Source organism: Ursus arctos, unplaced genomic scaffold, assembly GCF_023065955.2.
Source record: "Ursus arctos isolate Adak ecotype North America unplaced genomic scaffold, UrsArc2.0 scaffold_14, whole genome shotgun sequence".
NCBI classification, from domain to species: Eukaryota; Metazoa; Chordata; class Mammalia; order Carnivora; family Ursidae; genus Ursus; species Ursus arctos.
Genome location: NW_026622808.1, coordinates 37,219,818 through 37,246,554, shown reverse-complemented (window position 1 = coordinate 37,246,554; position 26,737 = coordinate 37,219,818). Strand labels below are relative to the sequence as shown.

The window sequence follows — 26,737 nt, the reverse complement described above, 5'->3', positions numbered from 1 at the left end:
CCCAAAGCAGGCACGGTCCTCAGCTGGCGAACACCTTCACCACCTCCCCCGAGGCCTATGTCTCTTTTTGTCCCAGGGGCAGAAGTGAGGAGGAAAGGAGGCACATCTTCTCTCCTCCACGCGCAAGACAGCTAAAGGGCACTTCATTCCTTCACTCCTGCCTCCATCCATTCTCTCATTTGCTCCTATACTCACCCACATCCCCCAAAATACATTTAGCAGGCCCTGGGCCAGGCCCAGGTGAGCCTCAGGAATGCATGGAGAAGCTGTGCGAGAAGGGTCATCTCCTGCACTCATGGCGTAGGTCATGACTGACCACTTGCCCATCAGGGCGGTTAGAAGAACAGTTAGCAGCCAGGGCCCCAGAATCACACACAGGCTGTGTGTTCCATGCCTGGCGTGCATTTCTCTGAGCCCCATTTGCTTGTCTATAGGGGCGGGGGCGGGGGGGGGGGTACTAGAATTCAGCTTGCAGGGCTGGCGTGAGGAACAAAAGGGTACGAACATTGAGCACAGAGTGTGTCCTGATGGTCTTGGGAAACGCCCACGTGGCCAGCACCCATAAATGCTACTGTCATTGCTGACTCGGAGATGTGGCAGCCCCTGCCTCCCTCCAGGGAGGAGGCTCACGGGCTAAAATGTTTCTTTACAGTATGGTTGTTTAATAATACTTCTGGTTTTTGAAAGAGACAGTCAACCTGGCGTGGTGGTCCATTCTTCTCATGGTCAAAGGGAAGGGTCTCAAACAGGACCTGGTCCCAAGGCCAGGTGGCCAGGTGGGCCTGCGCCAGGACAATAGTCCCTCTCCCTAAAATTTGCAAATCAAGGTCTCTGGCTGTCACAGCACATCTGGCCTCAGAGGAGGTGGCCCTAGGGAAGGGGAGTCTCAGCAGAGACTTAGTGGAAGCACAGAATCTGCCACTGCTCCCCCGGCTACAGTCCAAATGGCTTAAGCTTTTGCCATTTCTTAAGGTTTCCCCCCCCCCCCGCAATTTTCCATGTAACAACTGCTCATCTCAGAAAATTTGGAAAATACCGAAAAGTGCAAGAATGGAAAACAAAATATTGCCCTCGCTATCACAACACAGGCGCCGCAGGGACCACCGCCCACCGTTCTGCTAGCTGGCCCAAAGGTAAGTCCTCTGAAGCAGTTACTGTTTCCAGTTTTCTAACTTCATTGTTTCTCCCACAAGGAATTTATAAAATGTAGCAACCAATCTGTTCTGCTTTCCAAGTGACTGCCTGTAGCAAAAAAAAAAAAAAAAAGTTTTCTGCTGCCAGCTTCCCCTTCACCTCCTATCATTCCTCAGGAAGAGCGAATGCTCTTCTTCCAGGCACGGTGCTAAACGCTGTGCACACCTCCTTGGAGGGATAATCGCCTCGCAGATAGGCAAACGCAGAACCCGGGGTGCAGGCCACGCGGCGGCATAGGTAATCGACAGTGGGACTGTGATTCAACCCCATCTTTGCCGGGCTCAGCCTCCGGTCTTCACCACCCTCTGCACTGCCTTGCTGGATGGGGGTTCAGCTCACACAGCGACCACCCACAGGGCTGGGTGCAGCAGGCCTATTAACGCGCGCAGAACCACGGCGGCAGCCAAAGCCCACCAGCCATCCTGGCCTCTGTTGGATGCCAGCTCGTTCGGGCTGCCTCGAAACTGGCCTTTATAGGCCGGCGATGCAAGAGTCAGTTTCAGATTGAGAACAACTAGGATGCACTGAGTGAGGGCACGGAGCTGGCTTGGTGCACGTACCCGGGACACACAAGACAAGGCCCATTAGCCATCAGCTGACTCAGGGCCTCAGACAAGCCTGGTAGCACCCGGTGGTACTGCGGCAGCTGGGATTTCCATCGGAATCGTGCTGGCCCTTGGGTGGTAGGACGCCACGGGGCTCAGACCTTGCTAGGTAAGCTAGATGACAGGATGGCAGAGAAGAGCCCGGCGGTGGGAGAGTAGGAGGGGGTCCCAATGAGTCTGCGGAGATGAAATCCTTCCAGTTCATGGGAAGATGAGAAGCCCGGATAGACTGGAGGGAAGCAGGGCCGGGAGGGTGTGTCCCGAAGCAGCTGGAAGGTGGGAGAGAGGCAACAGGGCATGTCCAGACAGCAAGGCTTTTCCTTTTTCCACCAGGTACCATGCTCTTATTAATTAATGTTTTTAAGTGTCTCAAAGATGAAAAGTTCTACGTGCTCTCTTAGCGTGATTACAAAATCCTTTTGATGGCTGTAAAACTAAAACAGCTTTGGTATTTTTTTAAAAAACAACAATTAACAGGCTGCTTTGAAAACCCAAATGACCTTTATCTTAATCAGTGTCCTCCGAGTCGCTGTGAGTCACCCACATGGTGTGTGGGGAGGAAGTGGCCCAGCTCCGCCTGCGGGCTTGGAGCTTCGGCGTGGCTTCTCCATGGCGGCTTAAATCCCCATTCTCAGAAAGCCAGTCTGTCTTGTCATAGCAGGCGAGTCATAAAAATGAAAATTGGCTGAGTGGTTGGGGCGGGAGGAGCTTTCGTGCCAGCAACGGGCCTGGGAAACGGGGACTCTGACCCAGAGCGGGGAGTGCCGTCTGCAGGCCTCTGAGTCAGGTGAAGGGCCCACACCGGGGAAACACCAGCCCTCCCAGAGGAGGCCGAACACAGATGCCGCCTGCAGGGGAAAGATGCATGCGGTGTACCTGGAAGACAGCCCCTCTGATGGCTTAGAACACTCTGGACAAAACCCGCACTATGGTTTTCTGGGCAAGGCTTAGATGCAGAACAGCCTTCAAAATGAATTTCAGGGGCGCCCGGCTGGCTCAGTCGGTTAAGCGTCTGACTCTCGATTTCGGCTCAGGTCATGATCTCAGGGTCGTGAGATGGAGCTCTGCATTGGGCTCCTGCTGGGTGTGGAGTCTGCCTAGAATTCTCTCTCTCCTTCTCCCTCTGCCCGCCCCAGCTCCAGTGCTTGCTCACCCTCCAGTGCTCTCTCTCTCGGAAAAAAGAAAAAAAATAGAATTTCAAAGTTGCAAACAGAGTTGCCCCAAGTTCCTGAGCACACAGTGCCATATTTCAAAGCTGATTTCATAGAAAGGTTTGAGACCCCTGAGTCGTTAGGAAGTAATCTAGGATAACAAGAGGACCTCTCTAAGTTAATAGTATGCCTGTGACATTTGACAAAGCAACTTTTTTGTGCATTTATAGAACTTTAGTTGGCATTATTCACTCGAGCAAGAGACCCTTGGGAATTGAAATATGTCAGGCTGTTTTGAACATGCGCTATAATTGGGCACCACAAGGTGATTCCAGTTTTGGAACTGCCAAGACAATGGACTTTCTTATTCACTCAAGTGAGATCAGAAGAGAACATCAACCAACAGCTCAGCGAGACCTGTTTCCCGTCCAGTGGCGCTGCAGCTAACCGCCCCCATGGAGTGAGCTCTCTGCTGGGGTTTCCTCCCGTGGCCAGCGACACCGGCCTTCCTTGCCTGCCCCCCGTTCCCAGCACCTCTCCTGGCTCAGTCCCAGGAGAAGCACTCCAGTCTTACCGGCTCCCCTTGGAGGGACGGTGCTTGGAACAGAGAGATCTCTCTTCATGTCCAGGTTTCTGTGCTAACTGGCATGCATGGCAGGAAGAGGGCAATGAATGTGCAAGTGAAGGAAAGAGAGAGAGGAAGAAAAGAGGGAAAGGAATCCCTCCTTCCAAGCCAGCTACCACTCCCCTGACTCTGGTGTCTGCTTGTGATGCTATCAACCTATGTCAGATGGCTGAGCTTTCCTCAAACGTGTATGTGTATGAGTGTGTGCGTGTGTGTGTGATTTTATCTGGGGGGATGCTTGGCGTGATATGTTTATTTTGTTTCTCCTTTTTTGCTAAAATTCTTCAAGATACTTGTGAAAGAGGAGAAGACATAAGGGGATCCACCCCTGTGCCCCCATCATCCATGGATGTTTCTCTGATCCTTTCGGCTAGAGTCTGTCTCCCTTCTTCCCTGGGGGGCCCTTGCTCTGCACCTCCCTGAGGACACAGGGTTTTGCAGCATCAACATGCCTGTGACCATCTTTCCCACCCATCTGCTCTCTGCCCTGGCCACATCCTGACCACCAAACCGAACAGGTTCTCATCCATCGATGCTCTGTCCAGCCCACTGGACTGGTGACGCAGTAAACTATGTAGGCTTGATTCTTTTTTTTTTTTTTTTTTTCTGCAGGTGATCCTAAAATATACTGATCCATCTTTTAAAAAAAATTCCGGATGCACGCTGGTCTGAATAAACCCAAGAGACTTCTGACGTCACTCCTGACTCACAGGAAAACCAAAGGTCCCCTGCAAGGCTGACTCAGTCCTCTGGGTCTTATATTTGTCTGCGATCATGAAGATGTGGGCAGAGGCTGGAGAGGCGAGTAGTCAGAGAAAGAGGCCAGTGGGCCAGGCAAGGCAACCAGGGCTCATCAAACTACCACGCTCATTGCTTCTATCTTTTATGTGTGTCTTGAAATTGAGTCACATCTCTCCATCCATCTTGCCGCCAACTTACTTTCAGCCACCACGATACCCTCCTTCCCCCTGATGAGGGTGAGCGTCTCCTAAGCCTCCCTGCATGGACTCCACCCCTGCAATCCACTGTCCAGGGGGATTCTTCTGCAACCAAAATCACCACTTGGCCTAGAATCCTCATGGCTCCCCATGCCCTCTAGGATGATGTCCAATGTTCCAGAATGCCACAGTCCCCATCAGTCTGCCTCTCCTTATGGCTCTGACCTCCTTCTCACCACTTTCGACTTTCTCCCTACTGCTCTCCAGCTAGATCCAGCCAGCTGCTAACAATGTTATTACCATCCTTGTCTTCAGGCCCCCACATCCATCCTCCACTCCAACTGTTTCCAGCACTCTTCACCCCAACTCAAAGTCTAGCAGCTTCTTAGGACCCAGAGGAGGCTTCCACTCCTCTGGGAAGTCTGATGCCCACGGCTGAGCAGGTTCAAGTCCTTTCTGTGTTCTTTGAGCCTCCTGTGGTCTCTCCATCTCCACACCCATCACAGCGTACTGCAAATTCGTTGCTTAATTCCTGATGTCCCCCACTAGGTCCCAAGATCTTCGGAATAAAGGCTATTTCTCATTCAGCATTGAACCTGCCCGTGCCCAGGACAGGGGCTGGCAGAATAGGTTCACCACGAAGAGCTGAATATTTGAATGAGTAAACAGAATAAATGCACAAATTAGGATCTATATTCACTTCATGAGCACATGTATAACACACATTATGGGCCTGGCCATTTCTGGACCATGTGTGAACATGAACTCATTTTATCCTCAGAACCATCCCCTACAGGAGGCACTATTTTTGCACTCATTTATCAGCGCAGGAAACTGAGGCCAGGGAGGTTGAGTGACTTGGCCAAGGGGAGCGGGGGAAGGGGGGCGGGGGGCGAGGCTGAGGCCAACCCTAGCCTCAGAGACCGCTCTGCCCCACGGACTAACATAACCTCCTGCCTGCCCGCAATGTGTCCTGTGAGGACGCCACGAAGGGCTGATGGCAAGGTGACTTGGGACCACAGCCAGCTCCCTGCCATTCCACACTGAGCAGAGCTGAGCCTCAGATGATTAACTCTCAGACGAATCTTTCCATTCAATGTACGCGAAGGTACTGTTCGTATCTGAGCCCGGAGGAACGAGGCTCCATGTAAGGGGCGTCCCAGCCCCAGGACGCCCAACCCTGCCGCAATGGTAGGAGTCTGGTAAATACCTTCACCTGCCCCAGTTCCTCCCAAACCCTCTTCCTGGAATGTAGCTAGAAACTTAGACACTCCAGGGCAGGATTTTGGGAGAAGACAGTATTTGGGTCCTTGGGCTTTTGATTTAATTTGGAGTAAGTGTGTGTGTGTGTGTGTGTGTGTGTGTGTGTGTGTGTGTGTGTATGTGTGTGTGTCTTCCTTCTAGATGATGGTCTAGACTTGTCTCTGGCAAAGTACAACCGGAGGTCTACCTGGGGCGAAATTTGTCTGTCAGACTTCGGTTTTCTAGTCATTGGGAAGCCACTGTGGTTATGATAAGTGTCCCCTTGACTTGCTCCTCAGGGGGTCTCTGAAAGCCTCACACTGCAAAGGGGAACCCAGAGCCCCCTGGGTGGAGGCTGGCAGGTCAGCCAATCATTTGGGATTTCCGGCCTTGCCAGCTGCGTGAGGGCTCCTCCCTGCAAAGTCCCCAGCTACAGGCTAGAGAAACGCCAGCTATTGGGTGGCCTTCTCCGATGTCATCATCTCTTGGGGAGTTCACTGCGGCAAGAACGGGGCTGACCCCATTCCAAGGAGAAAGGGGCAGGGAGGCTGAGGAGGACTTGTAGCCCAAGCCCTGCATGGCTGAGCCAAACTGCTTTCTTGTCTCCATATTCCGAGTGTATTAGTGCTCCCTTCTGCCCTGCAAACACCCACAGAGAGAGCAGAAGTGGCACCTGGGAAGTCCCTTCAGAAATACACGTGCCACCGCATGGTTAGAAAAGTCAAGCGAGGAGCGGAAGGGTTCAGGCTCCTCCTCGGTGAGGTGCAATGGTCAGCCCCGTGGTGCGGCGGGCATAATTAAATTACTGTGCCCAAGAGCCCATGGTGTCAACCTTTTTATTTGCATTCTTCGGATCTTATCATTTAGGATTATGTAAAAATGACAGCTGCTTATAATTATTTGGAGGTTGGAGCTGCAATAATTAAAACCATCTGCCTTTATCTTACCGCTACCAAACTTAACCCCGAGAGGCTGGGTCTACTGAACTTCAAAGAGGGAAGCAAGAAATAAAAGAAAACTCCGCACATTACTAACAAATTTCTTGTGATTCATTTAAATGTATAACCAGTTATTCCAACAGCCTTCAAACCTTTAATTATCTTTTAAATATATATAATTTGGGACTGCTAATTAGATAGCAATTTAATGCTCTCATGGGGATTCAGATGCACTGTCTTTCTAAAATGTAAACTCCTGGAGGAATAATCATTGGCATTCAAATGATTGAATTCTTCAGTTATTCAAATGAGTGTGGGCATTTTCACTGTTGGAATCAGTTGAATGTCCTGCTGTCAGCCCCAGCTGTAGGTTTACAGGGCTCCTCAACCAAGCGGGGGTAAGGCTAGGCTTTCTCCCTGTCCAAGTCCAGCCCTCTGGAGAGAAACCAGCCGGACTCCTGGGGAAAGCCTAGCAACACTCCAACAGCTCAGTTAAGTCTCCTCGGAGATACAGATGGTTCTGTTTTCCTATTTTAAGGAGGAGCAAACTTTCCTGGAATTTACAGTTATGAAAGCTTTAATGCTTGCTTTGCAAGCCTTCTCCATGCTGGTCTGCCTGCTGTTGTCTGGACAGTTAACATTTTAATTAATAACCCGCCCCCCCCCCCCTGCAACAGGCTGCTGCAGATGGAGGAGGTGAGGGCTTCACTCTGCCTTGGGCTCCCACTTCCTGTGTATTCCTACCCCCGTGGAGATGGTCCTTTAAATTATATAAAGATGTGCATCACAGGCAGAAAAGCAATTGATCAATGGATGACACTGGGCAATGATAGAAGCCAGCTCTCCCATCTCAGACTCACAATATGGCTAGGGTTTGCATTCCCGAGCCGGGGCTAGTAGCTAGCAGCTGAGGCTCATTTCCCCCACGAGGGGAAGGAGGTGCAGACAAATCTATAGGAATTTTTAAGAGATCATTATTCAACACATTGCATGTAATTACATTTTGATGAGCTTTTTATTGCTAATTCATCATCCAAGATGGGGCACTCTAGATATGAAATTAATCTAGTAAAACAAAGGTCAGAGTGTGTCCAGTGTAAAGAAAGGCTTTGTCCTCATCAAATCCTTTTGCCAAACAATAAAGCGGCGGAGGATGTTCTCTCTAAACCAAATTTCCTTAAAACGTCCACCCTTGATTATTAACGGCACAAAGCGCATGCTCCCTGGTACTTCTAAGTGCAAATGTGGATTCTCCAAGTAGGCTGGTGTGATGTGAGTTCACGTGCGGGGGCCTGAAATAGAATGGAAAATGTGACGGGTGGCATCATGTTAATGCAAAAAAAAAAAAAAAATCGATTTTTGCAGAGAAATATCTGTCCATTGGTGTCCCGGCTTGAGTTCTCTGAACTGTTCTGTGAAGCAGTCCCAGAGACCAGGATTCAAGGGCAAGGTATTCACTTGGGAGGGGTTCTCCGGAAATGCCTGTAGGGACATGGCCAAGTGACTCAGAGCCGGAGACAGGCAGGCAGCCAACACAAGGTACACGGTCAAGCACCAGAACGCTGTGGGCAGCCAGAGCCCAACCCCACCGCAGGGCCCGGGGGCCGCTGCTGGGGAGACACCCGGAGATACCCGGCCTGAGGGGGGGAGTGCTCTCCAGTCCTTGGTGGAGGGAGGCGAACTCCGGGCACCTCTGGCCTGCTGAGCGCCCCCGAGGAGTGCACTCCAGAGGCCGGGCAAGTCTTCAGCCAGGTGCCGGCAGCTGCCAGCCAGGCTGGCGTGTGTGGCAAATGGCAGGGACCGAGGGGACATGGGCAGAGCGTCAAGTGCCTCACTAAGCTTCTTCCCAAGTAGGACCCTCTCAATAGAACCTCCAGCCACCTCCCCTCGTGCTTTGGACGTCTATCCTAGATCTCCCCAAAGGCTGCAGACACTGTTCCCTGAGCCTGAGGGAGGATGACATCATGCAGGGTGATTTCCCCCTCCCCCGGGGCGCAGCGGAACATGCCATTCCCAGGAGGGGCTCTCCCTGACCATCCAGCCAAGGGAGGTGCCTTTTCCTACTTTTTTTGTTTTCTCAGATCCTTGTTTCTTTTAGAGAGTTTATCCAAAATATGTAGTGCTTTTTTATTTATTTGTTACTTAGGAGCTTTAGAAAATCTCCATGAGATTGTAAACAGAAAATGAAGGGGAATTATGTCTGTCTTGTCTTATCGCTAGATCTCCGGCGTCTAATAGAGCGCTGGGCACAGGAGGAGTGCACAGGCCAGGTGAGGGAGGGAAGGTGGGAGGGAGGGAGTGATGGAGGGAGGGAGGGAAAGAGGAAGGGAGGGAAGGCTCAAGGCACCAGCAGTGCAAGAAGGAGCCAGTTATGCATCTGGCATCTGAAGGGCCCTTTGCTGCTCCCAGCTGTGCTGGCCTGGATCACAGACTGTGACCTCAAGCTTCTAGGCTGCACACCAGCTCCCCGCAGCCTTCTCCAGCCATCCCTTCCACAGCAAGACACCAAGTCGTTTGATAAATTCTACTTCTTATCGGTATTTTCGCCCTGGTGCTTAACAATACAGCATGTCACCGGTTTCCTATATGTGAGTCTTCTCTCCCCACTTACTCCCCACTCCACCCCTTCTAGGTCCCTCACCAGGCCATGGACACACATGGCTGAGCAAAACACGGTCTGATCGGCACTCACATTGCTCTCCCTGCAGCGAGGGGCAGATGTGCCAAGATATTTCTATAACGTAGCGCAGAGGCCAAGCTCAAAGGCCTATGCAAGAAGCCTGGTTGGATGGGGAGAAACCTCATTGGAGAGAGAGGTGGGTGGAGGGTGGAAGGGTGCAGACTGGGGTCCCTGAGAGCAGGGGTCAGAGCCACACCCAGCAGAGGCTCCCAGACTTGGGGGATTTCACTGCTGTATTAGCCAGGCTGCTGTTGCTGTTAGCAACAGGTATCAATTCTTAATCACTTGAGCTAAAGGGGAAGTTACTGGAAGGGAATATGGAAGCTCTCTCCTCCTATTGCATTGAGAGATAACTCCATACATGAATAAACGAGGAACTGATAGGGAGTCTCTTGCTCTGCCTTCTCTTCCTTCCTCTTTCCTCCTTCCCATTGCTTTCCTTCCATCCTTCTTCCTTCTTTCTTTTTTGGCAGAGTTGGGACTTAGGAAAAACAAACCTTCCATCTACTCTTCCCTTCGTATCAGTCAGGGCCCCAGCAGGAAGCACACGGCATAGTCAGACTGGCTAATTAAGGAAGGTTTAATAAAGAGGCTATTGTAACGGGCGGTATGAGCAGGCTGAGGGAGACCAGAAGGAACGGTGCACTTCCCTGAAGGCAGGAGCAGTGGAGACCCTTCTAGCACTCTGCCTGAAGGGACAGAGAGCTCCCGGAGAGAGAAAGCCACAGAGACAGGGAGGCTGATATGGCTTTAGATTGGGTGCAGCCAGTTCTGGGAGGACAGGGCTGAATGAGCACCCCACCCCACCTGCCTCTTTCTACTTCTTGCGGGCGCCCCCCACTAGTCAAACCCCACCCAGTGCCCAGGGCAGAGGAGCCGCTGCTGGGTGCCCCCAGGGGCAGTGCGCGGGGCAGAGAGCAGAGGGGGAGGGGAAAAGTGTCTGCAGGAGCTAAGGGAGGTTCTCCAGCCAAAACTGCACTCTGACAAAGACGCTTACAACAGGGCTTCAGCATTAAGGACATCCTGTCAACAGAATGGGTCGAACTTTCTGAAAAATGACCAGGAGCACGTTATTGTCCATCATCATCCTTTTTTTTTTCCTTTCCCTGCAGACCAGCCCAAATTTGCTTTCTGATGGACAGTCTTTGGCCAAGGCATTCGTCATTCCCTGTGGGATGGGCACCACGGTGCAGGATAGCGTGAGGACTTCAGAGGCCAAAACACGCAAAGATGCTCAGCACAGAGCCCGAGTCTGACCCGCTAAGTAACGGAGGCATTGTCACTGCCAGCCCCCCCGTCTGCTCAACCCCGTCTACGCCCTGAGTGTCCGAGCACACACCCAGCACAGAACCTGGGGTTCTGGGGTGCTGTTGAGTCATTGAGATTTGCAGAACAGAGGGCAGCTTCCATCCCACAGAACTTCTGGCGCCCCACGACCTTGCCTCGTCCCCAGGCTCTCGAGGGGCAAGGGTCCCCCACTTGCTGGCGCTCAAACGTCCAGACCAGCGCTGGGCCAACAGTGCCTTCAGCCACCCCATCAAGAGGAAGGCATGCGAGGCTCTGTCTTTGCTTTTGCCAAATGATGTATTCCAAAAAGAATGGGCTTGCTCCATGGGGGTCACACAGCCTTGTTCACTTCTTCTCAGAGAACACACTCCACTGAGCAGATGCACCAACGAGGCATCCCTTAATTCTCTCTTTTAAATGAAACAGAATGCATTCAGACCAGGCCTACGCTGGAGTCACCTGGGCTTCGTTCTGAGAAGGTGCAGCAGGCAGGGACACCATCTGTGGCGGGGACACGGCACACAGCGGTGCCCGGGTGCCACCTACTGGGCAGTCTCGTTCAGTTCATCAGCAGCCTGAGCGGAGGGCGAGAAGGAATTCCAGCACTTGGGAGAAAGGTTTGCAAGTGATGTTCAACAGCCACCCGCCCACACACCCAAGCCTACAGGCTCCTGCATGGTTCTGAGACCAGAGCAACAAGTCGTGTGTCTGGTCAGGGCTGAGGACATTGGTCCTGGGGAGAGAGTGGGGCCCCTGCTGAGTGGGGAAAAATATCCTCTAGGGTGGACAGGTGGACCCCGTTGGTGTGCATGCCACCTCCTCTGGGAAGCCCTCCTGCATTTGAAAGGCACCTTTCCTCAAGAAAAGCATTTAACTTAGCCTTTAACTCCCACTGTGAGCCCCTAGCTCTTCTTGGCCTCTCTCGCTGTTGGGAAACTCTTGCTTTGTGCAGTGAGCTTCCGTGGGCAGAGACACCCTTTTACCTGCTTCTACGTCCCTCTGAGTTAGCACAGTGCTTGACTCTAGGAACATCTGATGAATGCTTGCAGGCAAGCAAGAGGCAGAAGGAGGGGCAGAAAGAGAGGAGGGACTGACCAATCACGTGTAATTCAGTTTCTGAGCCTGACACAGCAAGGACTCAATACACGTTTGATGAGTGACTGTGTGGCACCTGCACTTCTCATTTATCGTGGGAAATTGGTACCCAGACATGTAGTCATCAGCATCATTCAAACATCATCAAAATCATTCAGCAAATATTTACTGACTCTCTTCTGTGCAGCAGCGAAATCCCAGGAACCCTCAAGTGACGGGAGGGGAAAAGCTGAACACATCATTTCCCAAGAGCGATTAGTGATCCAAGGAAATGATAGCAGGGGGATGTGATGGGGGGTGAGGAGGGAAGGGGGTGGCTCCTTTGGTCCACGAGCAGGGGAGCCTCTCTGCAGGGGTGACATCGCTGGGAGGCACGGAAGATGAGAATAAGCCACCGGTGTGGTTGGGATGAGATCCCAGGTAGAGAGAAGAGCAGGAACAAGGATTCAGAGCGGGGAGGAGCTTGCGGGTTGGAGGAAAGGACAAAAGGGCCGGAGCATGGCCAGGACACAGGTGAGCACCGTGCGCAGCCCCGCAAGCTTGGGCAGAACGGGGAGGTGGAGCCAGATCAAGCAGGGTGCCGGAGGCACAGCCAGGAGTTTGCGTTTCATACTAAATGCCAGTCAGAAGCCCTGCCATCTGATTGGCATCTGTGAAAGCCCCCTCTGACCTGCAAGGTGAAGAATGCCAGGGCAGGGGTAGGGGGGCGGGGCAAAGCCAGGTGCCCAGAGAGGAGCAGAAAGGGGACTGCAACCATCTGGGAGAGACAGAAGAATGGTGGCCCTGACCTGGACATAGAGACAAAGAGAGGTGGGAGGGCTCGGGGCACATTTTTCCAGCGAGATCCACTAGAAAGTGAGGGGGGGATGGCCTGGGGAGGCCACGCCCACACCTGTTGACAGAGAAAGAACCCTTCACATTTGTATCGAATAGGTGTGGATGAGCAGAAGAAATGAAGGGGAATGAACTGAGGTGTCTCCAGTGCAGGGACTACCAAAACAATAAAACCAGGGCATGTGTGGGATGGGAGCCAGCCCCTGCATCACCGGAGATCTGCACAGTGATCTAAAGATCACATTTCAACTCCACATCAACAGTTTTGGCGAGGGTACAGAAGCTCTCCACATGGTCCATTGCTTGAGCTAAATCGGCTGGATCTGGACAAGGATTCTAATAGTGTTCCCAACGTCTGAGCTCCTATTTAAATGGTGTTTGAGACGCACGGTCTACTTCACATTTAACATATAATTACATGTGCCTATGGGAAGGTCCCCTTAATTCCACAGGGGAGGACTGCAGCAAAAAATACTTATATTTATTAGCACGTCCACATGTTAACCCGCGTATTCAACGACCTTCTGCGAGGGCCCGTCTAGAACCCCTGCGTAAGAGCAGAAGGACAAAGAGAAATGAACCGCCCAGATGCCCATGAGAACAAAGTGGCAGAATGAACATTTAAAGTGGGACGGTCAAGGAGTGATCCACTCCTTTAGTGACCCACTAAAGGCTGGCGAGGCCAGACAGAACTCGGGCTGCGGAGAGCCAGTGCCTGGCACAGTGACACTGAGTCCCAGAGCGCATGGAAAGCTTCTGTAAGAGGTGGGAAGACTGCACAGGTATCTGGACCATGTGGGCTCTTGCAAGAGTGCATGTGAGTTGGCAGAATAACAGACATAGTTTGGGGTGTCTGAGTTTTCTGATTTAGAAAACCTGACACCTCGGGCTCACCCCATGCGGCTAAGGCTTTCCACCCGCCGGCCGGGGCTGTGCAGTTTGGTTGGGGGAAGGCTGCATGGCTTGGGACTGAACTCACATGGCTGACACTTCCAGAGCTGCATGGCCAAACCCAGGAGCCCATGTGCTCTGGCCATCAACTTTATGCTCCTGAATTCCGAACAACTCCCGCTTCCACTCCGCGCAGCCTGAGAGGGTGGGTTGAGGCCACACGGAGGGGTTGAGGTCACAAGGGAGGGGACTAACTAGCCACCCACCGTTTGCACGTACTACCAGGATGGAAGAGCAACAGAGATTCTTTTGGTGGTGGAGTTTGTTCCAACCCACTGTAAGGAAACGGTGCAAAATGTCTGGTCACACTCTCGACCTGTGCTGTCCCTTCCGATAGCATCAAGCCACGTGTGGCTCTGGAGCACCTGAAATGTGGCCAGTCTAAATGAGATGTTCTGAGCGCATAAAATACACATCCGATTTCACAGGTTAGTATGAAAATAATGGAAAACAGCGCATTAATAATTCGTGGTTGATTTTATGTTGAAACTCTGTGATTTTGGATATAGCAGCTTAACTACAATATACTCTTAAACTTCATTCCACCTGTTTCTCTTTTGCTTTTTCAGATGCGGCTACTAGAAAATTTTAAATGACATAAGCATCTCATGTGTGTGGCTCACATTATATCTTTACTAGACGGTGCTGGTCTAGACAGATTCTGACTACAATCGTCCAATGATGACTCTGTCATTCATCCATGTGGCTGCAGAGACCGGGCCGCTTGGTCTCCCACCACTCTGCCTTCTATTTCCTGAAGATCCAACTGGCGGAGCAGAACTCAGCACATGGCACTTGATCTGGGTTAGGGCTCCTGGTTCTGAAACTTCCTAGCCACCTGACCCCTTTATCACAGGGGGATGGCTACCTTCCCCTCAAAGAACTGTAGCTCTCAGCCTGGCACGCACATCTGGTTACAGTCTGACTCCAGGCCGCCCTCTCCACACACCTTCTGCCCAGACCTGTCCCCACAGGCACCCTTCCTTTGAGCCTCCGGGCCTTTGCACGCACCTACTGCTAGGTTTCCAATTAAATTAATGATTGAAAGCTTTCACACATGTGAAACAGCACGGCACCTGTCATAGAAATAGTCATCAATGGATGTTAGAAAAACACACTAAAACCAACAACAGTAACAAACATACAGAAACATACTTTCCCTAGTAATATCTATAGTTACTTACACACCCAAAGTGTAAAATCTTATTCATCCTTTTAGATTTTGAGTTCTTTGAGGCAGGGCACATCTCTGCAACTGCCTCGAAAACTTTGCTCGGGTCTAGAACATCGTGGGCACCCCGCAGACACTGGAGGTTTTTCTCCATCATCCCCACCTCCCATCTCAGCCACCCAGTGGCTGATGTGACTGGCAAATTTCTGTCCAGAATAGAAACCCTCCAGCATCCTTCCCCATCTCCCGGGCTTGCAGACGCAGAGCAAACAGCTTTTGGCAGATGTCAACGCGGTCTCCGTGGAAATGAGTCCTAGATTTTGCCTGCCCCAGGCTTCTCGGTGGAGCCATGCCTGTGTTGTGGCTCCTGGAAAGGAGCCTTATTTGTGTTCTTTTGGTGGTTTGACCAGGTCCACATTCCAGGGCTCCTTGGGGAAGGAAATCAACTCAGATGACCCTCTCTTCTAAAATGCAGGGCCAGATGCATCACTAAAACTTCAACAAAAATCAGATCACGCTAACGGAGGCACCTTCCCAATTTTATTTCCCTCGATGCCCTGTTGGGCAAGAGAAAAAGAGATACACGGTCAGGGCTCCCCATTTTAAGAAAAAAATCCACAAATATTTGGAAGATGTGGGGGAAAATAAAGCACAAGAAAACTAAATCTAACAGTAACTATACTTTGAAATATTTTTAACCTGAATGTTAAAGGGTGGTAAAGATCCAGAAGAAAACTTCCAGATGTCTAAGAACTACTCGAACAGCATTCCTCAAGGTCTAATTTAGAGTTTAGACCTCTCTCTTGAGGTGATGTGGTCCCACTTGACCTCTCTCTTGAGGTGATGTGGTCCCACTCCCCCACCCCGAGGGACCGGAAGACAGCTATGCAGCCTCCAGGCCAGCACGCAACCCTGCACACCTGGACCCAGGTAAAGGTCTGTTGCATGAACGCCACTCTTCCAGAAGTCACAAGGTGGTAGCAAGGATAGAGAGGTTGAGAAACACTTGGAGAAAGACTAAGGAGAGCCCTGTTATCAACAGAAAAGCATTATGTTAGCAGTTTTGCCAATGAAACCAAAGCAAGTCTGCTGAGCGAAGGCTTCTATATCTGAGCTGTTTCTGGAGACGCCTCGTGATTCACACCCAAGTCACACAAGATTAAATACTGGATAAAATCAAGCCAAACGTGAAGTTCAAGGGAAGGATTTTATTGGACAAATTAGAAAAATATTGGTATTGTGCTTTAGAGAAACCCACTTCTTTCATCTGGCTGCAGGGGCAGAAACGGCCCCAGTGGTGGAGGGAGGAGGAATTGGAGTTATTTTAAGTGAACTTGCACCATCCTCCCGTGCTGGCCACAACCCCACACTCGCACCCGCCGTGCGAACCTGGCAGGCGTGGCCAGAACCAAGGGGAAAGTCCATTGATAATCAGGACTCAATGACACGGCTGGGGGTGGGAGAAGAGAGTCAGGTTGGAAGGAGGGTCCCTGCCCCAGGTAGCTGGGGGAGCACGGCTGGCTGTCCCTCGCTGTGCGGGAGGAGTCTGAGCAGGGGAGACTGATGTCCGGGGCAGATACCAGGTTTCCAGGGCAAACTCAAGAGTTAATTTTTCCAGAAGGACCCAAAATAAGTGGAAACGAACAGTGGCTTTGGAGGGTCCCTTCTTTGGTTCACCTCCTGAGTCCCTCCTGTGTGCTGAGCGGGCTGGTGCTTAGGGAGAAGGAGGGGGGGAAATGTTCTGCCTTCGTTGTGGAGGTAAACCAAACCAAACCAAACCGAGAGCAACTAACCACTCATGCACACCAGAGCCGGGAGGCTCCATCCCTGCAGACGGACACTTAGCTAGCTTACCTGTCACTCATCCAATACAACGGTTCCGAGTATTGCTTTTATTGATACTTTAAAAACAGAAAAACAACAACAACGAAATTCAGTTTTCCTCACATGGGAGGGCCCCCAGAGAACCTCTTGGTACAGTTGTTGTCCACTTGTCTTCCAGACCAGAGCTGGTCTGGAAAACTGACACCGTATGTGCGTGTGTGTGTGTGTGTGTGTGTGTGTGTGTGTACGATCCCTCCCCAATGTTTATCATAACAATCTGAAGCAACCGAATCATCAGAAAGTGTCCTTCACATCCTCCTAAGCATGCACCACCACCGCATCCTCCCAACCTCTATAGTGGCCGAGCACAGATCGATTGAGCCAATGTAACAGAAACAGGATGCCGGTATAACCACCACTGTCCCCAGGCTGTCCCGGGGCCTGCTTTGTCACATAAGGCTTTTGGAACGCATCATCCCATTTACTCTGACAACAAAGCTATGATCTCTACATTATGGTTATGAGAGAAAATGAAGCTCAGAGAGGCTGTGTGACTTACCCAAAGTCACACAGCCAGGATGCGGCAGGACAAGAGTCAAGGGCAACCTGGGTGTTGCCAAAGTTGAGTCCTTCCCGCTTCACTGCTGTCATTTGTCCAAGAGGAAAATGTAACACTCAAGGCAGAGTCCACATCCACTTAGCAGTCACACTCAGGTGTATTTGTTCACGTAATCGTCATTGGTTCGCATCACTCCACACCTCTCCTAAGCATCCCATGACATCGGGGTCAGAGATAGATAAATGGCCTGGCCATTCCTTATGTTCTTTTTTTTTTTTTAAAAAAAGAAAGTTGTATTTTATATTTTATATATAGAGAGAGAGTGTGTGCACAAGAGAGAGTGAGAGGAGGGAGGGGCAGAGGGAGAGGATCTTCAAGCAGACTCCCCACTGAGCACGGAGCCTGATGCTGGTTCCGTCTCGTGACCCTGAGATCATGACCTGTGCAGAAACCAAGAGCCGGATGCTCAAGTGACTGAGCCACCCAGGTGCACCCCTTATGTTCTTATCATGGATCAATTGCAAAGTGGTCCATCTGGTTTGGATTTTCACAGGTGAGATGCTGGGGCATTGGCCTGGGCCTCCCGTTCATGGGAACTTGACCCTGGCCGTCACTTTTGGTGGAAGAGCTCACTACAGTGTTTCAGCAGCGAGAAGAACAGGAAGGACTTGTATTTGTGAGCACATACTGTCATGGGAGGATGGGCGCTGGCTGGTTGCCCTGCTTTTCTAGGAGCCTTTCATCGGCCCCCTCAGGGGCCGCAGCTCCAGAAAGGGCATCAGATGGACTATTAGCAAACAAGCTGTTTGCTGCATGACCAGGAGACATAAAAGACTGGGAAGGCGCTGAGAGTCAGCTGCGCAGGTGGGAGCTGCCCGTCTCCATTGCTGCAGAGAGAGACGTCACCTTGGTGACTTCCGACGCCTGGTTCCATTTCATTCCTTTTTAAAAAGCTGATAAATAGAAAGCTAATGCATCCACTGACAGAGGACCCAGGTTAGATTCTTTTGTTGACTCTGTTCCACTCCAATTTGGGACAAATAAGCACTAAGAGCCCATACGCCACCACAAACACGGAGCTCCTCCCACCCCCGACAGCCAACCCTCACTGAGTGGCCTGGACATGCATAACAGGCTAAGCTTTTAGACTTAAATATATTTTTAGACTTAAACATCCTTAAGAAATTAGTAGCTTTTTCAGTCAGACTTTTCCAACATTCTGAGTTACATTTGGAATCAGCAAACCAGTCAACTCAATCCTTTTTTGATAAAAAGATTGTCAAAATCAAATAGTAACATAAGTCCCATCTTACAGCACGCATGTGGGATCCACATGATGTGGCCATGAGTCCATTAATACCAGGGCGATTAGAGCAAAGCTGGATGATGAGGCCGCTCAAACATGAGCTCTTTCTAGACAATGACCCACGCATCAAGCAAACTGGCCCCCGCTATGCTGCACCAGCAGACATTTGCCCGGCAGACCCTGAGCCACTATTTTCTTACCATGATGAAAGAAACCAGAATGTGTGGGGTGGGTGGGTGCAAGCAGACACGGGTGTGTGTGGCCATAGAAAACCACCTATACTTTCTTAACTCTCAAAAGCAGAGTGTACAACATTATTTTTTACGATTTTATATCTTTTGTAAAATCAGCTAAACACACTCAAACCCAAAGGGTTGTCCTTCTTTCAACATGTTGCAACTAGTCCAGAGGCCACAAACGCGCTCACCGCCAACGCCCCTCCGGAGTCCACAGCGGAGACTGTCAGCAGGCCGGTGCCTCCCACCCAACCAGCCTGGCTGTGCCTCGGACTCCTCAACACAGTGCTCCAGGCAGCCTCTCCCCAGGGTGCAGGGGGGACCAGGACACCATGGGCCGTCCTGGATCTGGCCTGACCCCACTCACTTCAGAGGGAAAATGGTTTACACATCGGGTCACCAAACAATGTGGCTGGGTATGGCTTAGGCAGGGGATGGAGAAAATCACCACTGTTCAAATTAAACAAAAAGGTATTGTTGAATATCATCCGCACAGGAGGCACTGAGCTTACATCACGGGATTCAGGGGCAAATCCCACCGTAATGAATTTCCAGGGATCCTGGGTCTAATTTGTTGTGTCCAATGTAGCTTGCAGTACGTGGGTCTCCGTGGAGTGTGAGAGATCATTTCTTATATAAAGGTACCCATCATGATGGGTTTAAATGTCTAGAGTCAAAATTTTTTTTGCATGTGTTAGCAGATGTGAAATAAAGAAATGCATATAAATATATAGTAACATATACAAAAGAATGATAGTAAATATATTTATCCTACATCATTAGGTATTATGTGTCAAAATACTATAAACTGAACTTTCAAAGTAAACATTGCTGCAAAGTGTCATCACTGTAGAACCGAAGATAATCTCTTAAAATCATAAAAGGAGAAACACAGAAATAGGCATTTCTCTTACCAGTGGTCTGAGTTCTGGATGCGTCAGGATATATCCATTATTTGTGATCGCAAAGGCATAACCGTGAATCCCTAACTGTAAGAAGTGAGAAAGAAACCTTCATTAGCTAGCCCCCTGGTGAATTCACAAAGCATAAAGCAGGCCGACATTTAGCAATTTACAGCTTAAACTTGGCATTCATAACCCTTATCAGCACAATATTTCATTAAAATGAATGCAAGGCGTTGATCCTTGACATTTGGTAGAAATGAAGACCTGTCACAGGATAAGCTCGGCAAATAACACAATTTAAAATGTCACATCCCCATGTTGGTGTCCAAGGGCCTTACTTTGATTTATTTAAAACAAAAACTTTTTTTTTTTTTTTAAAGAAAGTAGCTAATGTTTCTGGTAAGATCCTCTATTGAAGCAAACAGAGTTTTATCAGCCCGGGTGTCTTCCATCTCCCCGTGATAAGGAAAGCAAAGAGGAGGTCTCTGATTCCCATCTAGACTTCCCACCAGTCCATACCCACAGGGGCCATCTCACGCATGCACGAGGCAGTCATTTTCCATAATTCTTCAAGGATAAAAGTGTCCCCACCAGCCCAGACAGGAGCCTGCCAACCCCTTTTATATCCTTTCGTCTTTAAATTTGGAGGCTGCCAAGCTTTTCCATGCATGCTTCCATCGACACAAAGCCTGGGTCATTTTCTATGCAGAGCCTCACTTAATTTATGTTTTCTGACTAAATGGGACTATGGGAAATAGTTTGAGAGCAATGAAATGTTTTATTAGCTTTAAAAAGTATGTAATCAAATTTAACACTGCACTTATTTAAATAATAATCCCGGCTTTTTGACAATATTTCTATTACACAGTTGACTGCACCCATTGGCTACAATAAATTTACCTACAAATCATTCATGTATTAAAATGGCCCCCTGGCATAAAACCCATACTGATCTCTCTCTGAAGAAAGAAAATGTAACCCACTTTGCCAGAGTAGTGAAAGGGGAGAGGGGAAAAAAAAAAACACACAACCCTCTATTTTTTCCGACAAGTTATTTCATAGTTCTGAGCCCTCACTGTTCCTTTTCTTTCAAATTCTCTGCCACTCACATTCTTGAATATGATACTATTAAATGATCCAGACAACAGAGTTTACAAACCAAGAATGACCCTGTCTGCTTGTTAGCTTAACGTCAAGGTGATGTGGAATTAACTTCAGAGAATTTAACACCGACAATTAAAAGTTTCCCTTGCATTACATAAAGCAAATATGCACGTGGTTGTCAAGGGCAACAGACATTTTCTCCTGGAGTTACCTTGCACAAGTCTTAATAAGATTCTACGAGACTCTAATGATAAAGTATATTTCATTATGCTGTGAAAGATAAACCAGAGATTTCCTATCCTTTGAGATGTATATCGTCTCTTTCATCTTGTCTCTTGGAAAAATGTCAGACACAGTCAACACTGCATTAATTACCATTATTATGTCCCAGTTTAATACAGACTCGAGGGGTCAAAAAGGACTCAGAGTTTGACTTTTTTCCATGAAAGGCAAAAGTGGTATTTGATCGGAAATGCAAACTCAAAATTCGACCAAACAAGTGATGTATAATTTTATAGTCAGCTAACATATTCAGTGCTTTCCAACGCACCTTACTTCAGTTCTTGGTTTGCTTGTGGGAAGTAATACTCAGAAGGAGGCAGAACTCCTTGTATACACTCTCTAAACTCTACTTTCTTGTACAGTACTAATCAAAATGGTAACTCTTATTTGTGAGGTTGATTACAGAGAATCAAGGTGTCTGTCAAGCAAGGCCTTTGGCTGCTTCCCCACCTGAATATAAGGTTCCATGACGGCCAAGGTCAAACCACGTGGTCAAAATGGCGGTTGGGATGGAGGGAAGAAGAGCAGGAAACAGAGAAAGCAGAAAAGGAGTAACTGGGAACAATGAAGGGAACGGACTTGAACGCAGATCCCACACAGCTGACCTAAACCCTGCTCCCTCCCCTAGAAGGCAAAGGCTGAGCTGACTTCTCACCAAGTGTCCTCCACTCATTGTCCAACCACTATCCCCGCCTCCCCATTGCCCATCGGTGCCCCTTCTGGAATGTGCCTTTGCTGTGCCCCTGCCCCCCACCAAGACGCCACCAGAACAGAACTCCCTTCTCTACTGTGGCCAGTGGTCACCTGATGGCTGGTCACACACTGCAGAAAGCTCTCTTGAATTTTCCCAGTTCAATGGGCCAACTGCCCTCCGTCCCGACACTCTATTCCCTCTGCTTCCAGGCCCCATATACCCAGGTATCCTCCTCTTCATAGGATCCTCACCTTCTGCCCATCCTCAAGCACTCTTTTCCCCCAAGCTTTTACCCCCAGGGCCCCTTGTCTGCTTTAGCTCTCTCCCCCAGTAAGCTTCAGCAAGCACCTGGCTGCTGCGGATCCCTGGGTCTGTGCTCCAGCCATGGCCTCTCCCCTCATTGGCAGGTCCACGTGTCCAACTGTGTGTTGGGCATCTCTACCTGGACATCCCCCAGGTGCCTCAGATTCACCCAGCCCAACATGTGGGTGCTGCTCTTTCTGCTCCTGTCTATATGGGCACACCACCCAACCCCCCAGACTCCTAAGTTAGAAACTAGAGCATCAGCCTTAGACTTCTTTCTTTCTCTCATCCCCAACTTCTTGATCCAAGTGATCACTGCTTTTTCTTGCAAAAATTACTCAGATTCATTGCTGCTTCCCCACCCCGCCATCCATGTAGATTTAATGTAATAGATTTCCACAATGGTCCTGTTCTTCCTGCCTCAGAGGTCCCAACAAAGCCATCCTCCACATTGATCAAGATCAAAAACAACTGTGACCCTGTAGCTCCCCTGTATAAAACTCACTAAAGATCTCTTTCACGTGTAAGATAAAATCCATAGGGCAATCCGTCAGGTCTCCTGGGGCCTGGTCCCTCCCTAAGTACCCATCTCCACCTCCTTCCACACATTGCCTCTTAGGGCACAAGGCAGTGACAACAACCCCTTTGTACTTTTCTCTTCTACCCATACCTTTACTCATATATGGCAGCTGTCTAGAGCACCCTCTCCTTCCCATCTTCCCCGGCTAATTCTCGACCATGCTAGAAGCTTAGCATCACGATCGTGTCCTACAAAAAGTCTCTCCTGACTCTCCCCATTGCTCCATCCCTTCCATACCATGTTTCCATAACACCCTGAGAATTTTTCCACTACTACCTTCACCCTAATGCATGAAAATGGGACACCTACTTCTCTGCCTCTCAGCCCTCGCTGGTTCTTTCTCTCCTCTGCCTTGTTCTCAATGAGGCAGTGACTCCCCCATCACAATGGGCTCTTTGTGGGCACAGAGCATCTCACTCATCTTTGACCTCTACAGCCCCTAGCACAACATCTGGCACATGGCAGGTCCTCCAGTAAGGTTCATGAGTACTTAAGACATTCATCACTTTACCCAAATATTGTCTAGTTCCTCTTTAAAGTTTGAACGAAAGTAAGTATTACAAATGAGCCGAAAAGGGGAAGGTGATGTGCCACGGCAGGTGCACAGTGGGTCCTCGGCAAGGCTGTACCTGAGAAAGTCATCCTGGCATTCAGAAGCTATCTGGCTAATGTCCTTCCCAGGAGAACAAAACACCACAATGTGCATGTGGACATAACCTAATGGAGACGTAAGAAGAGAAATCCTGAGTAAGCTTCAAAACATTCTGTGGATGAACCTCTCAGAAAACCAAAAGCTTACAGCAAGACAATGCCCAACCTTTGTTGTTGGCCACACATCAGTATGCTGATGAAATCTCTAATTTTTGTTTCATCTGAACTAGAACCAGTCTTCCTGTCCATTCTACCGTGCAGTCCCACAGAGTAATAGGAACAAACCAGACACAAGGCCTTCCAGCACTTGAGGCTGCCAAAAGGGCCCTCGTCCTGAAGCATGCTCTCCTGGAGGCCGGGAGCCTCGTGGTCCAACACCCCAGGGAAGGAGGTGCTTCCCTTCCAAGTGCAGAGCCTTTGGGCTAATGAAGTGAACCCAATTATAAAATGGCTCATTATGTTAACAGAGGCTGTGGTGTCTGGAAGTTATTGCTGGGGTGTCTGGATTTCTTAATAAAACTTACAGGAAGTCTGATTGCTTGTGGGAAAATCTATGAAGCTAAGGGAAAAGAAAGAATTCTATCTTCTGGGAAAACCCCAAGAGCCAAGAGTGGACTCATCTTTACAAGGTGTTAATCAGGAGGAAAAGGTGTGATCCACACTCTGGTCCCTGGAGCTCTCTTCTCCTGGATGAGAGAAGCCTGTTCAGCTGTGGCTGTCCCTGGCTGACATGCACCCCCTTTCCCAAGTCTCTTTGTGGGACCCAGAGGAGGGCCGACTCAAGTTCAGGTAGGTCATACGTGTGTCTCCACTTCCCAGCCTGACCCTTGGGAAAGCACGCAGCAGAAATGCCTCTACTTCAGGCTCTGCTGGTGAATTTTCTGTAGCCAATCTTCCTCTATTCTGTGGTTAGACTTTATTTCACTCATCTCTGATTAGCTGAGTTATGTTGAGAAAGTTATTTTAAGTATCCTCAACTAAGCATGGAGCCGAGTGATACCCACTCCAGGGGAACATAGTAATGATTCAATGGGAATGGGTCTTTAATGCCCTTTTACCATACCAAACACACAGTAAAAAGCTCCATGAATATTTTATTGTCTTATTTTATTTTAACTCTTATATTATTTTTAGTATTTTAACTATCATTTCAACTGCTACTATTATTACTGCCATCTATTGTTCCTAATGGCTTCAGGGTAATAGCGGCTAAAATCCTGGCTTGCTAATCGTGAGATCTGGCACTCTATTTAAGCTTTGGGTGCCTCAGTTTCCTTAGCTATAAATGGGGGTGATGGCAGCATCCACCCATGATTAAGGGAGACGATGTTGTAAAGAGCTCAGCACGTTGCCGTAGAGGAAACTCAGGACAGACAGACGTACAGGGCCACCATGATCACTTCCCTATCCTGTTCCTACTGTCTGGATTGTTGGGCATCTGTCCAGTAGGGGCCCTGTGCTTGGGTTTCTACAGCGTCTCATAGGAAATAAGAGGCTTAAGAAATGCTTGGAAACATTTTCTAAAGATGGGCTGCCCTTCCTTCAACCCTGAGTCAGTAATTCTGGGCATGTGGGTTTGGGGATTTCAATAATAGTAAGGTCCACCATCTTTAGGGGCCTCAAATCCTTCCCTCATTCCCATGGCTTTCAGCCCCTGAGGGAGCAACACAGTTTCCAACATTTGACTCTGAGGGTCAGGATCGGCCAGCTGACATATCATGCCTCTGGAAACTTAACTCCCAACTGTAGAAGCCTTGGTGGTAGATGGAGGGGGTTGTCAGAGGCCCAGGAGGACAGAGGGCCTTTGTCATTTCAGTTAACCCAACGAGGAGTGGGGTTTTTGTTGTTGTTGTTGTTTGTTTTCGTGTTTTGTTTTGTTTTTGCTAAAGAGGCCACCTTTGGGGAGCCTGGACACCTGATTTTAGCTTAGAGATCAGTTCCTCTTGTGATGAAGGTGGCTTTCTGATTTTATCAGCTAACTGGCATCAGCATATGGGAACAGACATGGCTTGCTGGTTCAAAGATGTTTCTTCGCCAAGGGGTGGAGCAGGTATTAAGGGCCAGACAGAAAGCACTGGGAAGAGTCAGACCCTCTGGGGACTCTGAGAAGCCTGGGCCATTATGTAGGGGCGGCCCTGGGCTTCTGGATGGTGGCCATGGTGTGGTGTCCATGCTGAGAGGAGCTCCAGAAGGCAGGGGTGCCCATTGCCCCAGGCTGAACAATCCCCACGGTGCTCACTCCTCAGCTGTCCATCATCTTCCCATGCACTGTTTTATTTTCTCAAAACAAAACAAAACCAGAGTGTTGAGCAAGATGATTTTAGGTGGCATATGGACCTGGTATTGAATTTACTAGCCAGGATCACTAGTGAGAGCCAGCTCTTTTTAAATTTCTTCCATCCTTCCAGTTAGAAGAAAAAGAAAGTCTCCACTTAGTATATCTTTACCACTTGCCTTTCAGATTACCCTAAAAAAGAAAGAACAGACCTCAATTTCGGAACTTTAAATTATCAATCATTTAATACTATTTCTTTAATTCTTTTTTTTCACAATTCTTCTATAGTGTCTGATGACACTGGCTTTTCTTTGAAAATACTGCTATGGTGTTTCCCATTAAAATTTGGTTCAGTGAAGAAAGTTTTGAGTTGATTTGCAAATGAACTATTACGTAAACAATGGTACAGATGGTACATAAGCATGGCAACAGATCACGAAGGGTTACTGAATGGCTAAGGTATTCCTTAAGCTCACGGGTCTAGGAGTTACACAGACCTGGCTCAAATCACACTCACCACTTCCTACTGATGTGGCCCTGAGCTCTGTGGACGGAAGCGCCATGAACCTGAGTTTCCTTAGGCGCAGAATGGACACAACAGCTCTGCTCTTACCTAAGGGGCAACTGGTACCACGAAGTGGGTCATGCACTTGGCACAGTGCCGAGTCCTGGCAGATGTTATCTGTCAATCCTGCACCACGAGACCCAGTCCGGTAGCACGGAACGGTGCTTTTGTAAACAGCCGTTCTAAGCATCTCTCACTTTGCATCCAACCCGCTGAGAGATGACCCAATTTGGCTGCAGCCACTCAGCTAACTTGCTCAGATAAGAGTTTGCCGTGATGCCTGGTGACGGGCTGAGCCATTGGCTTGCTCTCATCCTGACCCTCTGTGCAAAGGTAAGGCTGTCCTTGTTGTCAACTGCCTACAGCATATGACCTTGTATTATAAGCCTTTCCTCACGTCTTTCAAAACATTCATTTTTAAAAGTGGCAAAGGATCCCAGAGGAGGGTCGCCTAGTGATTTGGGTCACATGGTGTTTGGTTGGGCATTCTAGTTTAGTGCGGGTTCAGCGGACGTGAGCCCACAGGTGCCTGAACCTGGCGTGAGACACGTATCATCCTCCCACACGGAAGAGGGCAGGAGGCCGTGGGTCATACCCGCCCCCTTGACCGGTGTGTCACCATTGTTCCCAATTCAGGATAATGGTCAAGTCTTCATGCCAGTCTATGAGCAGGTTGTATTGTTATCACCACTGGACAGAAAAACTAAGCGTTACAGAGACTTGTCCACTCAGTGATGGAGCT

The 26,737-nt window shown here is 49.4% G+C and overlaps 1 protein-coding gene across 3 annotated transcripts in view; it reads right to left on the bottom strand.

The window, feature by feature from the left end:
• Nucleotides 1-26,737, bottom strand: part of CACNA2D3 (calcium voltage-gated channel auxiliary subunit alpha2delta 3) — an 833,176-nt gene that overhangs the window by 185,456 nt on the left and 620,983 nt on the right. For all 3 annotated transcript variants that reach the window (XR_007191727.2, XM_057311802.1, XM_057311801.1), the window contains one exon: nt 19,551-19,625. Coding sequence is in view for 2 of the 3 variants with exons in the window: in XM_057311802.1 (XP_057167785.1) it covers nt 19,551-19,625 (75 nt within the window). In the remaining variant the exon portion in view is untranslated. The remainder of the gene's footprint in view (nt 1-19,550; nt 19,626-26,737) is intronic.